This window comes from Halictus rubicundus, chromosome 5 (assembly GCF_050948215.1).
Source record: "Halictus rubicundus isolate RS-2024b chromosome 5, iyHalRubi1_principal, whole genome shotgun sequence".
In the NCBI taxonomy this organism is placed as follows: Eukaryota; Metazoa; Arthropoda; class Insecta; order Hymenoptera; family Halictidae; genus Halictus; species Halictus rubicundus.
This window is the reverse complement of record NC_135153.1, coordinates 7,191,726-7,211,928: the sequence shown is the minus strand read 5'-3', so window position 1 is coordinate 7,211,928 and position 20,203 is coordinate 7,191,726. Positions and strand designations below refer to the sequence as shown.

The window sequence follows — 20,203 nt, the reverse complement described above, 5'->3', positions numbered from 1 at the left end:
TAATTCACAAAGGCGGATCCAAGGTTCAGTGACGGATCGTGATTTCGAGCCCCCTGTGCTTTCGCGTTTAACCTCGAACAGCGTATAATAATCTTCAAATTTTCCGGATACGTCTGTACAGTTTCTCTTTTACTATCTTCGAAACATACAGATCGTTATAAAACATTTCTGGTGATATAATTCGTTCGTAAGACGCATAATTTCTCGAAATCACGAAAGCGTGTTACGCGCCACAGGCAGTAGCTGTACAGTTGTTTGAAATTTCCATTTATGTGACACAGAGTCGCACACACGTCCATACACAAATACGTAAATGTCAGTCATACGGTTGAGCAGATTGGTGTAAGTATGTGACCGGGTGCAATTAAACTGTTTGAATTAGGGAGACAAAACTCTATCGTGTTGGCGGTCGGTATCTCGAAGAACTGTTGCTGCATGTATCTATGATGGAGGGTCACCAGGTATGTAAACCCGTCTAGGATATTGAAATTTATCGCGGTTCGTCGATCCATTGTAATGTTTGATCAACATGTTATGACTCACTCTTTCATGTGGCAGTCGAAATATAATCCTTTGCATTTTTTACTTTGAAATTCTCGTATCTGATTTCTGGATTTTTTCGTTTAGGTAAGGGCACTGTACAACTTCACTGGAGAACCAGGAACAGCAGAATTGTCCATCGTGGCAGGAGAACTATTGACTGTCATGAGGGACAACGTAGGGGATGGATGGTGCGAAGGTTTCAATCAAAGTGGAAAATGTGGGCTATTCCCAGCAGCCTACGTTCAAGTGGTAGAGGCTACAACACCTGCATCGAGTAATATCAATTTACATGTAGTAGAATTCTTCGTTTTAAGCGCATTATTTATAACTATTACGCCAATCAAATGCTGTAGGTGCAATGACGTCATCTCAACAAAGTTCTGGTGATTTTTGGGATGACGATTGGGATGATGATTCAGAGGTTGGTCAAACACAGGCCTATGTTCCTCCTCAACAACAACAACAACAATCACAACATAATATACAAATAGCGCAAGAACATAGCACCAGTGATTACAGCGATGCATTTTCTATGCAAGCCATGAATTTCGCAATACCTGAGAGGCCTATACCCAACGTACCAAAGAAAAACAATAAGTTTTCTACTTTAATAAAATCGGGAGAGGATGGTTTTTTATTAGGAATGAGAATAATGAATGTTCCTGATAGCGAGAAAGTATATATCGAGGAACTAGAAGGTGGACAATATAGATGGTCTGAGAGAGGGGAATCCTATAGTTGCGTGGTCACATCTCCTAAAAAGGAATCCAAACTGAAGGGTCTTAAAAGTTTTATAGTCTATCAACTCACACCTACGGTATTTAAATGCATTCTGCTTTGCTCTTCCTATTTCTGAATTATTTAATATATGTGGAACTAACGTTAGTTTTCTATGATAGTTTAACAACATTCAAGTTTCAAGAAGATACAAACACTTCGATTGGCTCCACGAACGTTTAGAGGAGAAGTATTGTTTCATCCCCATTCCACCATTGCCTGATAAGCAAATATCGGGAAGATACGAAGGACATTTTATAGAACATCGACGTTCGCAATTGCAGGAATTCGTTGATTACGTCTGTAGACATCCTGTGTTAGCGCGTAGCCGTGTTTGGGAACACTTTATAACTTGTACAGACGAGAAAAGATGGAAAGCTGGCAAGAGGCAAGCAGAGAAAGACGAATTATTAGGCGACAATTACTATCATGCCATTCAATGCCCTGAAACTCCATTGGATGCTATCAAAGTAGAAATACAGACAGATGGTTACAGTAGATTCATAAGCTGTCTAGATCCTGTAGTGAAAAATTTCATGGCTATGGCTGTCGATCAAGCAAAAAAGAATCAACATCTCTATAAAAGAGAATTTCAGAAAATCGGTCAGTCTTTTATTTCTCTGAGCCTTGCGCTGGATGTCGATGATAACTGTCCAGGAAATCTGACTAACGCGTTGAAAGTAACAGGCGAAGCTTATAACGATATAGGCAAGTTATATGAAGAACAATCGAAGTTTGATTGGGAACCACTGGCAGATAAATTTCATATTTATAGAGGAATTATCAGTAGTTTCCCAGACGTAATCAGTATACACAAGGTAAATAAAAGGGATGTACAATTTTCAACAGTAAATTTTAATCGACTGATCGTTTACTTTTGCAGAGTGCTGTTCAAAAGAGGAAAGACTGTGAAAAACTAGTAAGCGAACACAAAATGGAACCCCAGAAATTACGAGACCTTTCTCATCGAACGGATATAATAGCAAGGGCACTTCTCGCCGAAGAAGCGCATTTTCAGACAGAGCAAGAGATACACATAACTCAGGCCATGAAAACACATTTGACGGAGCAAATTACGTTTTATCAGAAAATTGTCGATAAATTACGAGAAGCGTTACATGCATATGAAAGCTGAATTTCATGTCTATTACACGATACAGGAAAGATTTGCTCGAGAATACCGTTCGCATTATGAATTTATAACATTGAAACACGAACATTGCTTTAAAGAGCGTGAATTGTATAAAGTAAGGACGTACTGAATCGTGCACGTGATTCAATATTTGTGGATACATTTTTATGTACATTATGTTCGATCACTGATAAGATCTATTTGATGAAGAATTATGCAAGTTGAATTCTAAGGATTCAACAGCTTTTCTTTTTAGATGTACCAAAAAGTCACATCGTATATGCATACATACATATGCCCGTATACATAACGGTTATGCACGTATGCACATATACATATACATCTCGTATATTTTCTATTTATAGTGTTTTCTCATGTCTAATTCAGTTTTATACGCGAGTATTGTCACACTAATTAATAAACAAAATCCTATTCAACTGGACCAGAAAAGATAGATTGCAGTTTTCAAAGAATACGTATTATTAAGGATGTATAGTAATATATTACGTGTCAATATTAATATTAATCTTCTGTGGTTGCTACTTTTAGAAATTTAAACATCCACCGTATAGATGAATTTTCTACATTAATTTTAATCGCGAAATCTTTGTTATAATACAATTATATACACACAATATCAACGATATGCTTTGTTACGTGATATTAACATATGCTTGAAACGTAAGTTTAATTTTACATATAGTACATCGGTAAATTATTATACATTAGTATTAGCGTTAACAACTAAATCTGAATTAACAAAAGCACACAGTAAGAATTTATATTACATGCATTCTATAATGAACGTAAAGTGTCTGTCAATTTTATTAGTTCCTCGTATATTACAGTTAAAAATATGTTGGTACATAATATTTTAATAAGCATTTGTATATAACACTATTGTACCGTAGTATGACAAATTATAGGATGAATACTATAATAGTAATGGCTTCACTGAACATAAAATCAATTACATGTGTAATAAGTACAATGTGTATAGAATATATAATGTAAACAGTTACGATGCTTTGATTAATCGCCGAATTTATGTTTAAAAACAAAGATGAAGTAAAATTATTGTAACTACAAGCTATCAATTAAGAATTATAAATTAAGGCATTTAATTACTAATACTGTGAAAGTGATTTAAATAAAAACGGCAACTTAATTTTAAGCGCAAACATAGATAATTTTGTAAGAGATATCATTATTCTCATCATCATTTTCATCAAGCATGTTTTTCTTTTCTCTTTCAAAAGGGAGTCTTTTATGTTCTTTTTACAGATTGTAACAAAACATAACTGTGTGATAAATGTAACAAACAAAAAAAGAAAACATCAGCTGCATACACATATATTTATGTTTTTTATATTCATCAACATTCCATGATGTAGCACCACAATCAAGAAATTGATAAAAATTTGTTAAACTTGAAAGTTGAGTGAATGATGTCTAGTTTTAATAATTCTCGTAATCACAAGCCAGCTTTGTGAACAAGTATTTTTTTTTATAGAAACTTCGAACTAGTAATTTTTACCAGTTTCTTCTTTTTTTCAATGAATTCGGATACATTGGCACTGTAAACTAGATCAAGTTTATCCTGACTACTAATATCCCTCGTCATAGGTGTGATGGTAGATTGTGTCGTTAACTTTCTAGAAGCACTAGAAAGTCTTTTCTTAACATGTACAATTTAACAATGAGACATTCGATACTTATATCTCCACATGCATAAATTCAAGCATAACAATTACAAATTTTATGCAATCAGAGAAGTACAATAGGAAGAAGTTTGTTCCTGTTAATAAATATATTGGAGTATAGGCAAATATATAGGCAACAATTGAAAGTTTGTTTAATCAACAGTACATTCTCCTAGCATTTTCTCTCCTTCTCTCTCTCTCTCTCTTTCTCTAGAATTCTTTCATACTCTTCCTCTTTCACTCTCATACACACTCTATCAGTCTGGCATTTTTATATATTGTTTTTTCAAATAAGACTCTGGTTACAAGACATATTCATTCCTATTTAAAATCAGCTTATTTTTACATCACATTTGTAATGTTCCTGCCGATATGTTTATTCGTGTGGCGCGGTCTTTTTCCACTTCATTTTTCGGGGAGGAAAACTTTCCAAAATCGAAGCTATTCTGTTTTTGTTTTAGAATTTCAAAATAATAAGCTCATTACTAGCGCGCAAACGTCAGCATAAAACATGTTATTCGTAACGAACTCTTATTAGATAACACGATGTTGGTAATTTGAAAAGATTTATTTAATATTGTTTCTTAAATCAAGATAGAATTTTGAAGTGCATTATTATGTATAAGAGAAAGTGGAAAGTATGACAGAGAGTTTCTCGACAGAACAAAATAGCACCAAGCGGCTGAGTAATTTCGAGGGAGTAATCTAAATGCAATTTTTATTAAAAATATTTTCCATTTATGTATATATTTCTTCTTACTGTTCCACCATCGTGTCATCCAAGGCACTTTAAAAACGACGTCTTATTAATTTGAATTTAAGTATTATAATTTTGATACGAAAGCATTTCGATAAAAGAATGAACGATCATCGCTGCTTTTATCTTATTCTTCATATATATATATGTGTGTGTACGTATGTTCTTGCGCTAAATTTATGTAACACTCGTTTCAAGAATAATATAATTAGCTACCTTATAATTAATAAAATTATTATCGATCTGAAAATTATTTTACAGCGTTTAATGAGTTCCTTCAACTTTGTTCACACTTTGTCTGCTATACGAATAGTGCCCGGTATACGGACGGATGTCTAATGTGATAGTGTCCAAAGTTACTATCATATTTATAGTTATAGCTTTAAAAGTTAAGGAGAAGAGATAGTAGTAGAGTAGTAGTAGTAATAGTAGTAGTAGTAGAGTAGTGGTAGTAGTAGTAGTAGAAGTAGAGTAGTGGTAGTAGTAGTAGTAATAGTTTATAGTAAAATGTGTGCCCGCTCGATAAACAGCAATAATTCTTGTTTTACGTTAGTAAATAGAATATTATGATTTCATTTCAATTGATTATATACGATGTAAATTTATTTAAAAGCACGTTTCAAAGGACACGAAAAACATCGAACTGTTTTCCGTTTTAGATACAATTTTACACGCTACATTATAGATCGTTTTCTTCCTTGTTCACTCGTATAACGAAGCTTTTAAATTTATGTAAAAATACTCCAAAACGCTAACGTCGATTATTCCAAAAAATCATTGTACACAGTTCAATTAAAAGGACTGCTCCGTGTCAATTAAAATTCTTAACATTCATCGTTAACATTAATATGGATGCGGTATCGAATGTAACCATAACAACATTATTTATCACAAGATCACGGTATTATTGCACTCGACTGCAATCATTTATAAAAAAATAAAGTTGCCACTGTGTAATAAAGTATATTCCCCCAAGCGTTTAGTTTAAAGTACTTGTCGTATCGCGTTCAATGTACTTCGACATCGCAATAAGATACAAATATAAACAGCTATCATGGTATATCAACTTTTGCAACTTATGCGATGACATCACTCTATATGATAATTTTTGATATTATATAAAGAAGTATTAAATACAAAAATAGTTGTATTTTCACAATGTATTGATGGTGTTTAATTACACATTTACATAAAAAAATGTGTACATTATTAATGGTGTACACCCTTTTCGCAAAGTATAATCGGACATAGACGATGAATGGCTTAACTATTCAAACATCAAGTTTGTGCTTTACAATTTATCTTTCATGTTTTCTTTTTCTCCTTCCTATTTTATTTTTCCTATCGTTCAAGAGTCGAGCAAAAGTTCGATTTCGAAACAAGTATAAGTATATACGTGAAACAATAAAAAAAAAAAAGAAGAAAACAAGGAACATTGATTTGGTAAAGATACTTGTCGTGCGATCGCTCTCAAGAGATCATGTAGTAATGGAAAATTTGAAACTGTATGTATATGTAATTTGCTTTTTATATTTGCATCTTGCAAACCGACAAATGGGATATAGAATATCGTGTATAGATATATTATGTACACGCTTGCTGAAATTCTTAGTGCAACGTATTGTTAAAAAGTATCAGTACAACAATATATACGTCATGTATACACATTAAATGTAGTCCAACAGATCCGGTTTAAGATTCTTAGACGTGTAGTAATATCACTATATAACGAAAAGAGTATACTACGCACAGAATGTACATTTCGTAATGCAATGCACTGTACATGTCTTGGTATAAACACTTGTGTTCATCTGTGGTATAAAATCAAACTAAAATATATTACACGTATTGATTATCAACGAAATATAAGAACAATTAACGATAATAGAAATCAGATCTTATAGAGATTCGCAACACGATTCCGTGCAGCAGGATCTCACCTAGCAGCAATAGGTAGGAGCGATTCTGTTTCACGAATAGCATTCTGGCTAATTATGTCTTTTCTTTTTTCTTTAGTACCTATCAAAATGCTACCTCAAAAAGTGCTACATTCCATCGGACCGTATGCTCTCTAGATGTATCGGGCAAGAAGCTGTACTCACGAAGTTTCAAACATATTTGCCAGGATATAATAAGACTATTACCTTGCAAAAAATCGTCTAAACAGCCACTATCCGTTATTCCAAACTTTATAAAAGATAAAAACTTGTCGTTGTACTGTTTTACATTTAGTCCTTCTCCTTGTTTATACATATTCGCTTAGATTTGACCCAGCAAGATAAGTTCTTGATAAGTGTCATGAAATCCCACACATTCTGTGTGTGTAAAGTGTAAACATAATTTGAACACGCGACTAACGTTGTATCTTACTCGATCAAATCAACATTATTAACAGATCATCACGAAAACCTCTATCGATGGCTACAAGTATTTTGAATCTATTGTTTTGATGTAATGTAATGTGATGTATATATAGATTATATACACAATATAGTATATTTTCAACACAGTGAAACCTCTATTTACGAGTATCCGAATAGAGCCAACCAGCAAAATGAAAAATACTCGGAACATCGCCTTATATCGCGCGGGCCGTTACATAGGTCTGTATTGGTATTGTACATAGATGGTGGTAGACCGTGTCACAGGAGAACCACCGATTAAAAAGCAGATTAGCTGAAATTCTATACAAACCTCTGCCAAAATCGAAGTAGCATTGGCTAGAGGGTGAAAAAGAACGCCATGTCCAACGGCTTCTCCTCGGATAAGTGTCTCGTAATTTGCGAAAACGGTTCGCAGCGTGACTCAGCTTTTTTTGTATTTCCGTTGTTTTCTAAGATACGACATATTCGTTTGGAACAGAGTAGACAGAGCGGTGCGTGTGCTACCCCACAGCTTGAAGCGTTTGTTGCGTACGTATAGTGGTGAGTTTGGGGCGGTCGTAATGGGAATGGAAGTGGGAGTGGGAATGGGAATGGGAATGGGAATAGGATTCGTGGTCACCAAGCTTGATACGGGCAACGATGGCTCAACTGTTTGCTTCAATTCAGGTTGCTCTGAGACTCCAGTGATCTGGCTTGGTGACTGGGGTTGTTGGATTGCGATTGATCTGGGTATGGCGTGAGGTTGCCGCTGGAGGGGCCTGTTGATCCTGATCCCTCTTGTTGCTGGCCGCTGTTGAGCGCCAGTCGTTTCATTTGACGTATAACCGTGGTTGCGTGATAGGCTTGCTGCAACCATGAGAGATGAGGAAGACTTTCCTACGGAGCCTAGCGGGCAAACACATACAATCAGCAACCAGATAATCGTTCAAACATACTAACCTTCCACCGAGTTTTGGCGAAATTCTTTTTAAGTTGTTCCGATACAGTACCATGGATATTTTTATTGCTAGCCGCGTTGCCGGATATCCTGGAAAAATTCATTCCACAATTTCCACATCAGAATAAACATACATACTATATCAAACGATACATGTTATAGAATATGCTCTCCTATCAACACGTTTATTGCTGTGTGAAACACAAAATTCATATAACAGTCAATGTGTTGAAGAAACATGCGGCCAGCAGTAAACGTGTTAAGCGGATTCGTTTGTTGATTCTTTTTGTTCGTGTTAAGGAATGAAAGTCTTTTGTTCACTCGAGGATATTTTATCATTTTTATGCAGGGGGATAACGGTAATTTTATCATCGGTATGTAAACACTGTCCATTATTGTGTACATCTGGGAATATAAGTATTCTTAGAATGTGTTAAGTTAATGGATGACAAGATAAATGTAATCTTTTTACTTACTGAATTCCAGATATTTACTTTATTATTAAACACAATTCTGTTCCTGTAATATCTTTATCGCTTGAATTTGAAAATAGGACTTTCGAAGTGTTCAGAGCTAAGAATATTCATGAAGCTTTTATAAAATGATGCTAACTTGTCTGTATAACTGTATTATTATATATATTCATATAGAGAAAAACAAAAATGTAACTTCAAATGACAAATTACGTGAAATATTTTTGAAATCTTACCAGGGATGTGCAAGGGCTTGCTTGCAACTATAGCGTTCCTCGACATTGACGCATATCAGCTTCTGAATGAAATCCTTTGCAGAATCACTGATATCGTTCCAGAACGGCGAATCAAATTCAAATTCACCTATAACAGTCTGGTTAGCTCTTTGCTATAGAGTAGACGATTTTTTGTAATTATAAAATATTTCGTTTAAATGAAACAATTTATTTGGAAGAAATACTGTTAGCTTCATACTTTGCATAAGAAAAACATCGACCTGTACTCGTGTTGAAATCTTCATGATAATTATTACTTTGAAATTACACAGCGATACAATAGCAAAACCGAAATTTTTCGTATTCTTTTTCCCTCTTTTCCCGTTTCTTTTTTTTTTCAGAATTAAGAACTAGCACAGGTTTTAGAAAAAGAAATACGGTCGAACACAGATTATCATTTACTTACTACACTAGCGTGTATACAGCAGCATACAAAAACTAGAATAATACCTTAAAAATGAAAATTTCAAGTTAATGTACTGCTGCGTGTACTGTCGATCCTAAAAGTAGTAACTAAATCGAAGTGAAAGTATAGTCCTTCCAAATGCCATAAATTTCCTCCTGAACATGATCGCATTACCTTTTATAATTTGTGCAAATAAGACAGCATCGTTCTCGTCGTAAAACGGTGGGTAGCCACATAATAGTATGTAAGAAATAACTCCTATGCTCCACACATCGACGGCTTTGCCATACGGTTTCTGCGCTAAGACTTCTGGAGCTGTAGAAACAAATAGATTTATTTTTCTATTGTTTGCCCTATAATGTATATGCATATAATATGTATTACTATTGTTTTGTAAATACTATTTACGAGCTTACCAACATATCCTGGAGTACCACATGCAGTCTCCATAATACCAGAATCTTCCATTTTCGATAGACCAAAGTCACTAATCATAATCTTACTTTCTTCGTCTGGACTATAGTACAAAAGGTTCTCAGGTTTTAGATCTCTATGTACGACACCCTGTTCATGCATATAGTCCACAGCTTCGAGGATTTGCCTTATTAATCCCGACGCGTCCTTTTCCGTGTAGGATCCTTTCTCGACGATCCTATCGAAAAGTTCTCCACCCGTGACCCTACAGAAATACAAGAATTTTCAAGTTTATACCAAAGTGGCTTTCCAACAAATACAACCAAAATTACTACTTACAATTCCATAATTAAATAAAACTTTTGCTTGTCCTCGAACGTTTCCAGTAGCTGAACAATATTTGGATGTGTTAGCCTGTAATAAGGAAATAATACGATAAATTATTTTCATGTTATGTTTTCACATAAAAGAGTTGTATAGCCGGTGAAATATTTTACCTTCTTAACACTTTGATTTCATTTTCTAAAGAATCTTCTTTTCCTTTCAATGCTTTCTTGTCGATAATCTTCACTGCAAACATTTGGCCAGGCTTCTCCTTACTTTCTGCCAGGCGTACTTCAGAAAATGCACCCCTAAAATATAAAGTTGTACTAATAAAATTACAAACAAATGTTTTTTGTCTTAATACTCGCAAAACTTTTTCTTTCGTAGAATGTGAAATATCTTTAATTTTTATAAAATGTATAAATGTTTTTAATTTTAAATAATGGATGCAAAGGTAGTTGAAAGGACCAACAGCACATGAATCAATTATAATAAGCTAGCACACCGCATTTCGATGCAAGTGTACTTATGCAATTATTTCTAATTGCTCATTAACTGCAATATGTCGTGTATTCATTCCCAGACTATTTGCTTAATGACTGTCTGTATGTAATTAGTTTTAGCATATTTTGATAAACGAATACCGATATACAGCAAATTTGTGAATGAACACATATTTTTATGGTAACCCTAATATGAACAATTAAATGGCAAATAGAAAATCTACATTCTCTTATTAATTACCACAAATAGCACATTATCAGTGTTTAGTACAGCAGTATTAAAACATTGATATCGCTCATGCCATTAAATATATATGTATACATATGTGAAACATTCTACTGCCAGGAATCTTGAATGATGTTAATATGGCACTTTCTCTTTTCTCCATATGAAAAATCGGTAGCTAAGCTGTTAGAAAATATCAAGATATTAAAAAAATAATATTTAACTGAAGCTAGACTTAATTAAAGCAGCGGAGGAAATTATTTTCGGAAAAATGCGAACGTTGAAAAGGACTTGGAATTATTTATATCATTGGCATAAGTTTCGGATGGTCGATGTACGTTTATATGCGATATAATATATTGTACATGTATCGAATAATATGTGCACATATATATAGATATAAAATGTTAACAGTATTGCACACAAATTTGTGCTATAAATGGTGGTTGACTTTACTGTATAATCCTAGAAAATATTTCCGTGCGATTGAATTTTATTTGTTGCGAGGAGTGATCGAAAATTCTATCGTGGTATCTATATGCAAAATATGTACATACGTTCCGAGCATCTCCTTCAGGACGTATTTGGTCTCAACGGACGGGGATTTTTCATCTTTTTTAATCTTCTTACTCGGGTCCTTTTTACCAAAAAGCGGCATTCTCGGTCTATCTGCTACCGCAGTATTTCACGGTTCGGCTGCTGGTCCGACTACCTTCACGTATTTCGTTGATCGCACAAGCTGCCGACTGCTGAGCTGACACAGACAGGTTATCTGCTCACGTTACGAAAATTGGCTGAACTTTCAGTTCCTGGTCCGCAGGTCCGCCGCGGTGGTTCTACAGTTCTAGGCTCCGATCATTCGTCAGTGAGGAACGAAGAGGGGAAAGACGGTCGTCAAACGCCTCGTAAGATCATCGTTTGTCAGTTGCCGAATGATCATGAACTCTCGACCTTTACGCACGTAAACGATAACGCACACCCGTGTGTTCACTTGCTTGCACGATGCTCCACTTTGCTTCTTCGCTTCTTCGCTTATTCGTATTCGTACTCGTACTCGTATTCGTATTCGTATTCGTATTCGTATTCGTATTCGTATTCGTATTCGTGGACCGTGTTTGACACGTACTCGATCCGCGCACTATTTCGCTACCGAAACGCTCTATTCCGCGTCGCCTGTATCGGGCTCAGGGTCGCGGCCTCGCGCCCTTGCTGTACACCCGAGACCGAGAGACTATACAACCAGATACCTCCCACGTATACATGTACTTGTACGTGTATGTATGCTGGTTCTATGTTCCGTCTACCCTGCTTTATCGTATAACCGCATTCCCTTTTATCGTTTCCAATAAATATATCTTAATTCACGGACGGATCATATTTTTATGGCGAATCTACCGATGTGATTCGCAAACTCACCGATAGAGGATCTCAAACTTATGCGGTATTCTCGCTTGTTATTTAACAGACCTGCGGGATTAACTATATATATATGCAGGGAAGACCCTTATTGTTGTCATTCAAATTTTCCCGCGCCTCGAAGTTCGGCGAATACATACTGCAGTATGCTCGTTTCGATAATTATGCACGTATACTCGGAGATAACGATATAATTAATAAATAAACGTAAGAAGATCGTGAATGGAATCTTTCTTCTTAGGTTCACGCCGTTATTCGCCTATTCTTTAATTAACTGCATACTCTTTTTACTGTCATAAGACATTTTATTGACCGTATGACCGAAGTCTATTAATTCGTAAATAGTAAATATGTGGGTATATGTATATATATCGGCGATGCGGTTTGATTTCGTCACTCCCCAATTTTTCTCACGATACTGCTGGATACTGCAATATTTGAATCTATATAACTTTCATCTGTCGATAATAATGCGGTGGAAGTACGCCGCAGCAGAGGTTCTCAAACTCTTTCCAGAATCGTGTCAACATCGCTATAGAGTGCATTGCAGGCAAAACTCCTGTCGGAAGATGAGAACATTGAAACGGGAACGCGTTTCCAAATTATTTGTAAACGTTGATGGCTTATTTTTACGCGCAAACTTTGCAAAAATTTGTTTGTTGTGTTCAAAATTGCATACTAACAACTTTGAAGTTCAATAAAAAGCATGTCGGGCTTAGAATTCTGTTTGCGAAATCGTATAAATGAGAAGCGTCCTTTATGCGGCAATTATGCTGCAATCTAAACACTGCATAGCTGCCGAAAAGTACATACATATACACATATATGCACTTGATGAATATCAACAGCTGGAGTAATCATAACAATACGAAAAGATGGTTTATACGCAAAAGCACAAAATACTTTTACAGACAATCGTACACAAAGGTCTTTTAGATGAAAATGAGGCGAAAGATTTGGTTATTAAATTATTTGGTAAGCCAGTGTTATTTTTCAATTAGTTTAATTTAGATACTCGTAAAATACACCCGATAACGTATATGTAAATGGAATTATGTATTTTAGATAATGATAACGTATCGTTGGTAATAAATCAGATAAACGAGCAGCTACAACCATTAAACATGTTAATCAAAAGATGTCAATGCGAAATTACAGGTCAATTGTATTGGATTTTTATAAGCACACTGCTCGATGAAGTAACCAGGTATATGATATATATTATCTCGATGTTAATGTCTATTTTAACTACTAATTACTTTAGGTTCCAAGACGAATTTTCAAAAGTACAATTGGCTTTATTACGGAACATATTTTCTGAAATCATAACATCGAGCGATGGGTTCATTCAAAGTACAGTATGCCTTAATTTATGTTCTTTGCCGGATGTTAAGATGTCGAAAGGAGAAGCGGAAGAATTTTTAAATGCCATAGTTAACAGAAAATGGTTAGCTTACCAGGTAATGACTACATAAGAAATAACATTTTTGTATCATTTCTTTGTTTATGCTGTGTTTATGTTTTATTTACAGTATGGTAATTATTATATGGGCGTAAGAAGTATAACAGAATTAATGCCATATTTTAGAGCTACCTACGAGGGTAATTTAAGTATTTGTTGTCTTTGTAAGCAAGTAATTTTTCATGTAAGTTTTTGTTAACAGTTGTGTACAATCGTGTAACTAAACTTAGAGCTAAAACCTTCTTTATTTTCTATAGGGTGAAAGATGTAATAGTTGCCAAAGTTTATTACATTTACACTGTTTGAAGCGATATGCAACAGTTCACAATTCTGTTACTTGTCCCACTTGCCATTCAGTATTGCCAAACATCGACTTCTGTGGTAACATATTTTTATTTGTCATGAATTGTTAATTCAATATATCGTTGCAATTGATTTCTGTTAATTGTCTTGTACAGGTACAACAGATAATTTTGCAACATTGTCGGACAAAGACGCGAGCATGTCGCAGAGATCCACCAAGAAGTACTTGAGAAACAGGAATAGTTAATACATTATTTACCGACAGTTATTTAATAGTTCCGAAAAATCTATAATTCACAACTGAATTTCCTAATCAGTTCCTAATGACAATAACAATGTTAATTACAAACCTCTTAGACATTCCCAATAACATTGCAAAAAGAATATTTTTAAATAAATTATTTTACGCCATATATAGTAGTCAGTGTTTTTAATAAACTAAAATATCGAATCCATATATGTATATATAAATATTTACAAGTGGCAATACGTCTTTCTTCTGTTACAGAATGTTTTTGTTATAAATAAAATTAACTTTTTTAGATACACGTTTTGAGAATCATATTTACAAATATATACAGCAGAATATTTGATAATTATTGTGTTACACGATATCTCAAATATTTCGACTTTTTTCAAATTTCTCTCTCAAATATCTTAGACCTGCTGCTATACTTGCTTCGTCTATACTCCTGTTAACTTTCGTTTGATTCTCTGTAGTGTTAGGAGCAGCGTTTGTAATTTCAGCCTTCTGAGAGGTAGAAAAACTTGTTTGCGGAACAATACTATCTTCCATATCAACATTGCTTCTTGACAAAGTAGGAGGAAGTGGAATATCGTATGAATCGATATTCTCATTATCATTACTTTCCAATTTATTTTGAGTAATTGTATCGGAAGAATCGGATTTTTTATTATTATCATCGTTGATTAAGTATCCACCTCTTTTAAAATTATCGTATACTGGTCCGAATTCGTCAATCCTTGCTTTTCTACATTTGTGTACCCATTCTTCTTGAGACATTTCATGCCAGTGACTTCTTTTACCTAACAGTTCCCCTAACGCTTTTATTTTGCTCTCTCTATCTACGGTTCTGTCTTCTTCGCTTTCTTTTATTTCTTCCGATTTATTGGTATTTTCTTCTGTATTTTCAATTGTTTGTTCTACATTAGTTGGTTCCAACAAGCACAGAGTCGACTCAGTCTCTCCTTTTACCTTAACTTCTTCTTCCTCTGGTTCTATTGGTAATCCTGCCCTAATTCTTTGTCGAATTCTAGCTGCTTTGATTCTATTCTGTTCCATTTTTTCCCTTAACTCTTTCGTCTCCTTACTTTCCCTCTGTTTACGTTCTGTTTCTTTTCTTAAATTAAATAAGTTCTCTTGTTGCTTGATTCTCTCTTCTTCGTCCTGGGAGAATGCATAGTAACCAACACCGTGAGCCCTAGCTTCGTCATACAGAACATCTTGGTAGTGTATATTTGCTTTGTCCGCTAACTTCTGTGTCTGTTCTTCCCACTTTCTTCTCATAACTTCTATTTCAGGTTCTTTCTCCTCTTTTACAGGTGTAGATACAATGTTATCTTTGGTCTTTGGATCGATACCTTTCTTGTTAACGATTTGTTGCTTAAACAAATTATCCTTTTCTTGCATGATGGCTAAATCTTCGCGTAAACATTTCCTTGTACGACCAAAACAATCTTCGTATTCCACCCAATCATCGTCATTGCCAAACGATGCATTGTTATCCTCTTTATCGCTATTCGACAATGTTTCTTCTTCTGAGTCATCAGATTTATTCCTAAAATCTACAAGGAAATTGTCATTGTTGTTTTTGGACTTTTTTAACCGTTCATACAATCTTGCTTTTGCTTCCAGCATTAGCTTTGACTTTTTATGGGTATTCACGTCTTCAATGTATTCTGCTTTCTCTGTACTTTCTTCTTTGCTCTTTTCCTTTACTTTTTTAGGCTTTTTCTTAACCTTTGGTATAGCACGATTAAATTCTGATTTTAATTTGACTTCGTTCACTTCGAGCTGTTTCCTTAAAAGTTCTGCTTTTAGGCCCACCAGGGACGAAAAGTTTACATTGATCTTCTTGTTGATGTTCATCCTTAAACAATATAAAAATGCCTTTACTAATAATTAATAACTAAAAACAACAGTTGTAGGTTATGCTACTGATATCGCTTACCTTTACAAATTCCTATAAATACGAACGTTTGGCTTAATTTACACCGTTCAACAAAATTATTTGATACAGTTTCTTAATTTTTCGTGCATAAATACGTCGACAGAATTTTTGTTTATACGCACACTGCACGATCGACAGCTCTACGAAGTTGGAGTTTCACAGTGGTCTATGAGCTCATGTCAGCTTTATCATCATTTGAATGGCAATCGTTGAATCTTACATTTTCAATAAATTTTGTAAAAACTTTGGGAGACTATGTTGTTATTAGTTATTAACTAAATTTTGATAGCATATATTCAGTCACGATAGAGAAGCCATTTTCAATCAATTCATTATATTATTCTCCAAATGAAATTTTATGTATATTTAAATTCATTCAATTAACCAGTAATCGAATAATTCCATGAATACAGTTTATAAATCTGGTTGTAGTTGAATGTAATTTCGTCAAAATGATATAATAATCTCAATTTTTTTCGTTACTCAAGAGAAAATGAAAAACTAATTTATTAAACAATATGTTTATTAGGATAAATTAAAAATCCTGATGCCTGCCGACACTAAAAGAACGCGAAAATACATCAAATTGTTGGACTAATAATATATATTCATTAAACAATTGATGACTGAAAGATTACTTAAAAAATCAAATACTCTAATTTCAATTAACATAGAAAAGCGAAAATTTAGAACGTTATTGAAATTTCAAATTAATCATAAAAGTATTTTTTTATTACATAATGAGGTATTAAGCAAGGGGGTTGCACAAAATGAAATTCCGTAACGTATTTTTCTCGCAAAGATCGTCCATTTAATTTTATTACGCGCGTCTACATCAATATACAATAAACATTATTTACTTTACTAATTATAGTCAGAGGTGTTTGAAAAATATTCTTCTTGATTGGGATAAAATAATCTAAAAAAAAATATATATTAATAAGTACAACTCGATTAAACGACAAATCACAATTCACAGTTGGTTCGAAAAACGGTTACAAAGGGTCGAAATTTTATAGCTCGATTTTTAAGTATTACGAGAAGTTTGTGCAAAATAATTTATTCAATTTACCAATAGTTTTGCGAGTCTTATAAATCAATTGGAAATTTTGTAAAATAAAGATTTGTTTAGTATTAAATTGTCGGTTGATAATTTTAGGCGCCATTTCTCAATCCAAAGATCGATTGTCGATTATCAAACCAACAGCGTAGTTGAGGCTGCCGATCTGCTACTATGTTAGTCGTGTAAGTTGCGAACATCGAAGAAGTGTAACACGTTGCGAGTCGCCGGACAACGTTCAACAGTTTAGCTTTGAAAGATTTAACGGTTATTTTGTCGTTCTTGGAAACCAGTAATATTTAAAATAAAGAAATTGATCGAGCTCGTTTCGAAAACGATTCTTGAAAGCGATTGATAAAGTGCGATGGCACGCCGAAAAATTGCAAAACATGCTGATGCGGAGGTTGTAGACAATGCCGCGGAAGCCGGTGATATATCACCGCCGAAAAGGAAGAAGACCGCGGCAAAGCCCGTGAGTAAACCTGAGGAAGAAAAACAGATTCGATTACCGAGAGCCGCGAAATCGGCAAAAATCGAAACCGCCAACACAACCGTGAAACCGTCGACCGCCAAAAATGCTTCGGCGAAATCAAACGTTAAAAAGGACAAAGAAGCCGAAGTGGATGCCGATACGGATTCAGGTACGTATAATATTGTTAAATTTTATCGTCATTTTATATCTTGTGATATTTCTTCTTCATAAATAATTATTTTTCTAGCGAGATTATTATTTAAATTTTACGTTGTTATATCACATTTATAGCTAAAGCAAAGCCCAAGAAGAAAGGTACAAAAGCTAAAATTGTAAGCACAGACAACTCAGAAGCAGTACTTACAAAGAAAAAAAGATCAGCAAATACTAAGGCAGATCCTAAAGAAAATAATATAAAAGCCAAAACAACTAGGAGGAAAGCTCAGGTTGACGGCAAAGTAAAAGGTAAAATTATAAGCAATAATAATACAAATGCTGTTAGTAATAAGATTGAAAATTATATCATTTTTGTAGAAGATGAAAACGTGGTTGCAAAGACTGCAAGGAAAGCAGTAAACGATGAGCCTACGAGAGCTTCTCCTAAAAGACCGAGAGCTCCTCCTAAAAGACCGAGAGCCTCTCCTAAAAGACCAAGAGCTTTACCTACAAGAGCTCACTTTAATGATGCCAAAAATAAGGCTGCAGAAGAATCATCTTCCTCGGAAGCTGCTAATGTTAGTGATGATGAAAACGAGGAGGTTCAGTCGGTTGAACCGGAGTCCACTTCGTTAACCAAAAGAGGAAGAAATGTCAAAAAGAAGGAAGAACCAAAGAAATCGACTAAAACTCAAACGACTAAACAGACTGGAAATATGACAAAAAAAGGAAGAGGAAAGAAGGGAGCTCCGACAAAAGAAGAAAATGGAGATACAGAGGGCAAGAAAACATCGAATTCAACAGAAACAATAATTAGTAACAACAACATACAGAAATCATTGGACGAAAGTGATCATAAGGAGGATGATTCTGAAAAGGAAGACACAAACTTATTAGAAACGGTAAAAGAGGATTACAAAATTACGGTTAAAGATGAAATTGATGAAAATGATGTACAGACTGTATTAATTGAAGGTGATGAAAATTAATGCTGAACATTCAATTTTTACTTGAAGTGTTTCTTAATATAATATATCATTAATATTTTAATATATTTCATACAGATAAAATATAGTGACGAGTATTTTCAATTATAGAGAACTCGAAAAACGTACACTATAAGAACACGATGATACGTTTCAGTTGCATATTGTTTCACAAAACTGTTATTTGCATTGTTCACAAAGGTTTTTACATCATATAATTTTTTTAATCAATTTGTTGATGCGCCGTTTTACTAGAACTGTTGTATCAAGAATGGTTGATTCCTTCGAACTTCAGTTAAAATATTATAACTATTTTCGGATAATCAACAATTCAGGCTCTTTGAGTTTTTATGAACATAAAATTAGATTTAATTCTAAAATATCAGTGGCTTTTTTTATCATATCAAAAGTAATATTTTTTGTACAAGATTAATCTTTTATTTGGAAATAAAGACGGGAAAAGTTGTGAACTTTTCAGATGCAAAAACACGCTACAGCGAAATATAATTTTTAATATTATAGTGTGTTAACTAATGCGTATACACTGTTATTTTAGAATGTATCACGTAATTGTTACAAAAATACAACATGTGAAATTAATCATAATGCAACAAGACAGAGATGTGTGTGATTTCAGTTTATAATTAGGTTATTTCAAGTTCCAATAAATATTTATATTCACATGAATAATTTAATAAATAATGTTATAAAATTATCAAGATCTACAAAATTAATTTTGTACAAAGTCAGTTTGATTTTTCGCGCCAAAAAGTAAGTAAGTCTTTCGCACAAGTCAACGATGGCGTTCCGAACCAGCCATGTATCGTTATACAAGGTGTGCTCTCGTTTTAGTTAGTGCAATGTTGTCCACGGGCGAGGCCCCTTACATGGTTTATATTCCCTCCACTAATCATTACTAACATTAACAGCGGACAACAGTATAATAAAAAACAGAGAACTCAGGTTCTTGTGTTCGTTACGGATGAAAATAGATGGTATCGTCTGCAGAGTTTTGGTTACAGAAAAGCTGAGCAATAAAAACTCAACTCATTTGCTGGTAAAACCTCAGAGAACCCTCACACAGCAGAAACTCTATTTTTCAAGAACCAATTAACAGTGCGCATGCGTTTATAAGTAAGCCCAGCATGCATAGAACTCCAGAAAAGTTGTTTTAAATATGTAAAAACATTCATATAATACAATTCAAATAATATTCAGTTCGTAAAACTGTGTATATTTGTAAACATAGTTTCCTAGTACATTAGATTTCAAATCTTTCAAAGAAATTCTCTGTCGCATGGT

The 20,203-nt window shown here is 34.1% G+C and overlaps 5 protein-coding genes across 7 annotated transcripts; 3 read left to right on the top strand and 2 right to left on the bottom strand.

Annotated features, from left to right (window-relative positions):
* The first annotated feature begins 11 nt into the window (after window positions 1-11).
* Window positions 12-7,013, top strand: Sh3px1 (sorting nexin 33-like protein SH3PX1). Of its 2 annotated transcripts, XM_076787872.1 has the most exons (6): window positions 12-461; window positions 628-817; window positions 897-1,360; window positions 1,443-1,923; window positions 2,008-2,138; window positions 2,204-7,013. In XM_076787872.1, exons 1-6 carry the CDS (start codon window positions 444-446, stop codon window positions 2,453-2,455), a joined length of 1,536 nt encoding a protein of 511 aa, XP_076643987.1. In that variant the 5' UTR covers window positions 12-443; the 3' UTR covers window positions 2,456-7,013. The 2 variants fall into 2 exon arrangements, with proteins under 2 accessions (XP_076643987.1, XP_076643986.1); XM_076787871.1 differs by having other exon boundaries at window positions 14-461; window positions 1,443-2,138.
* A 799-nt stretch (window positions 7,014-7,812) lies between these two features.
* Camki (Calcium/calmodulin-dependent protein kinase I) lies at window positions 7,813-12,248 on the bottom strand. Its single transcript, XM_076787874.1, has 8 exons — window positions 11,412-12,248; window positions 10,299-10,433; window positions 10,141-10,215; window positions 9,804-10,066; window positions 9,562-9,702; window positions 8,943-9,069; window positions 8,236-8,323; window positions 7,813-8,142 (listed from the first exon to the last, which is right to left on the bottom strand). The coding sequence occupies exons 1-8, from the start codon at window positions 11,510-11,512 to the stop codon at window positions 7,954-7,956; spliced, it is 1,119 nt and encodes a 372-aa protein (XP_076643989.1). The 5' UTR covers window positions 11,513-12,248; the 3' UTR covers window positions 7,813-7,953.
* Window positions 12,249-12,574: 326 nt separating this feature from the next.
* Window positions 12,575-14,446, top strand: Nse1 (SMC5-SMC6 complex component Non-SMC element 1). The gene is made up of 6 exons (XM_076787878.1): window positions 12,575-13,245; window positions 13,336-13,477; window positions 13,535-13,730; window positions 13,803-13,916; window positions 13,990-14,113; window positions 14,191-14,446. The coding sequence occupies exons 1-6, from the start codon at window positions 13,146-13,148 to the stop codon at window positions 14,280-14,282; spliced, it is 768 nt and encodes a 255-aa protein (XP_076643993.1). The 5' UTR covers window positions 12,575-13,145; the 3' UTR covers window positions 14,283-14,446.
* A 204-nt stretch (window positions 14,447-14,650) lies between these two features.
* Window positions 14,651-16,892, bottom strand: LOC143354111 (uncharacterized). Its single transcript, XM_076787873.1, has 2 exons — window positions 16,228-16,892; window positions 14,651-16,146 (listed from the first exon to the last, which is right to left on the bottom strand). The coding sequence occupies exon 2, from the start codon at window positions 16,143-16,145 to the stop codon at window positions 14,652-14,654; it is 1,494 nt and encodes a 497-aa protein (XP_076643988.1). The 5' UTR covers window position 16,146; window positions 16,228-16,892; the 3' UTR covers window position 14,651.
* Window positions 16,893-17,047: 155 nt separating this feature from the next.
* Window positions 17,048-19,388, top strand: LOC143354113 (uncharacterized). Of its 2 annotated transcripts, XM_076787877.1 has the most exons (4): window positions 17,048-17,928; window positions 18,051-18,224; window positions 18,294-18,890; window positions 18,980-19,388. In XM_076787877.1, exons 1-4 carry the CDS (start codon window positions 17,652-17,654, stop codon window positions 18,988-18,990), a joined length of 1,059 nt encoding a protein of 352 aa, XP_076643992.1. In that variant the 5' UTR covers window positions 17,048-17,651; the 3' UTR covers window positions 18,991-19,388. The 2 variants fall into 2 exon arrangements, with proteins under 2 accessions (XP_076643992.1, XP_076643991.1); XM_076787876.1 differs by having other exon boundaries at window positions 17,055-17,928; window positions 18,294-19,388.
* Window positions 19,389-20,203: the final 815 nt, after the last annotated feature.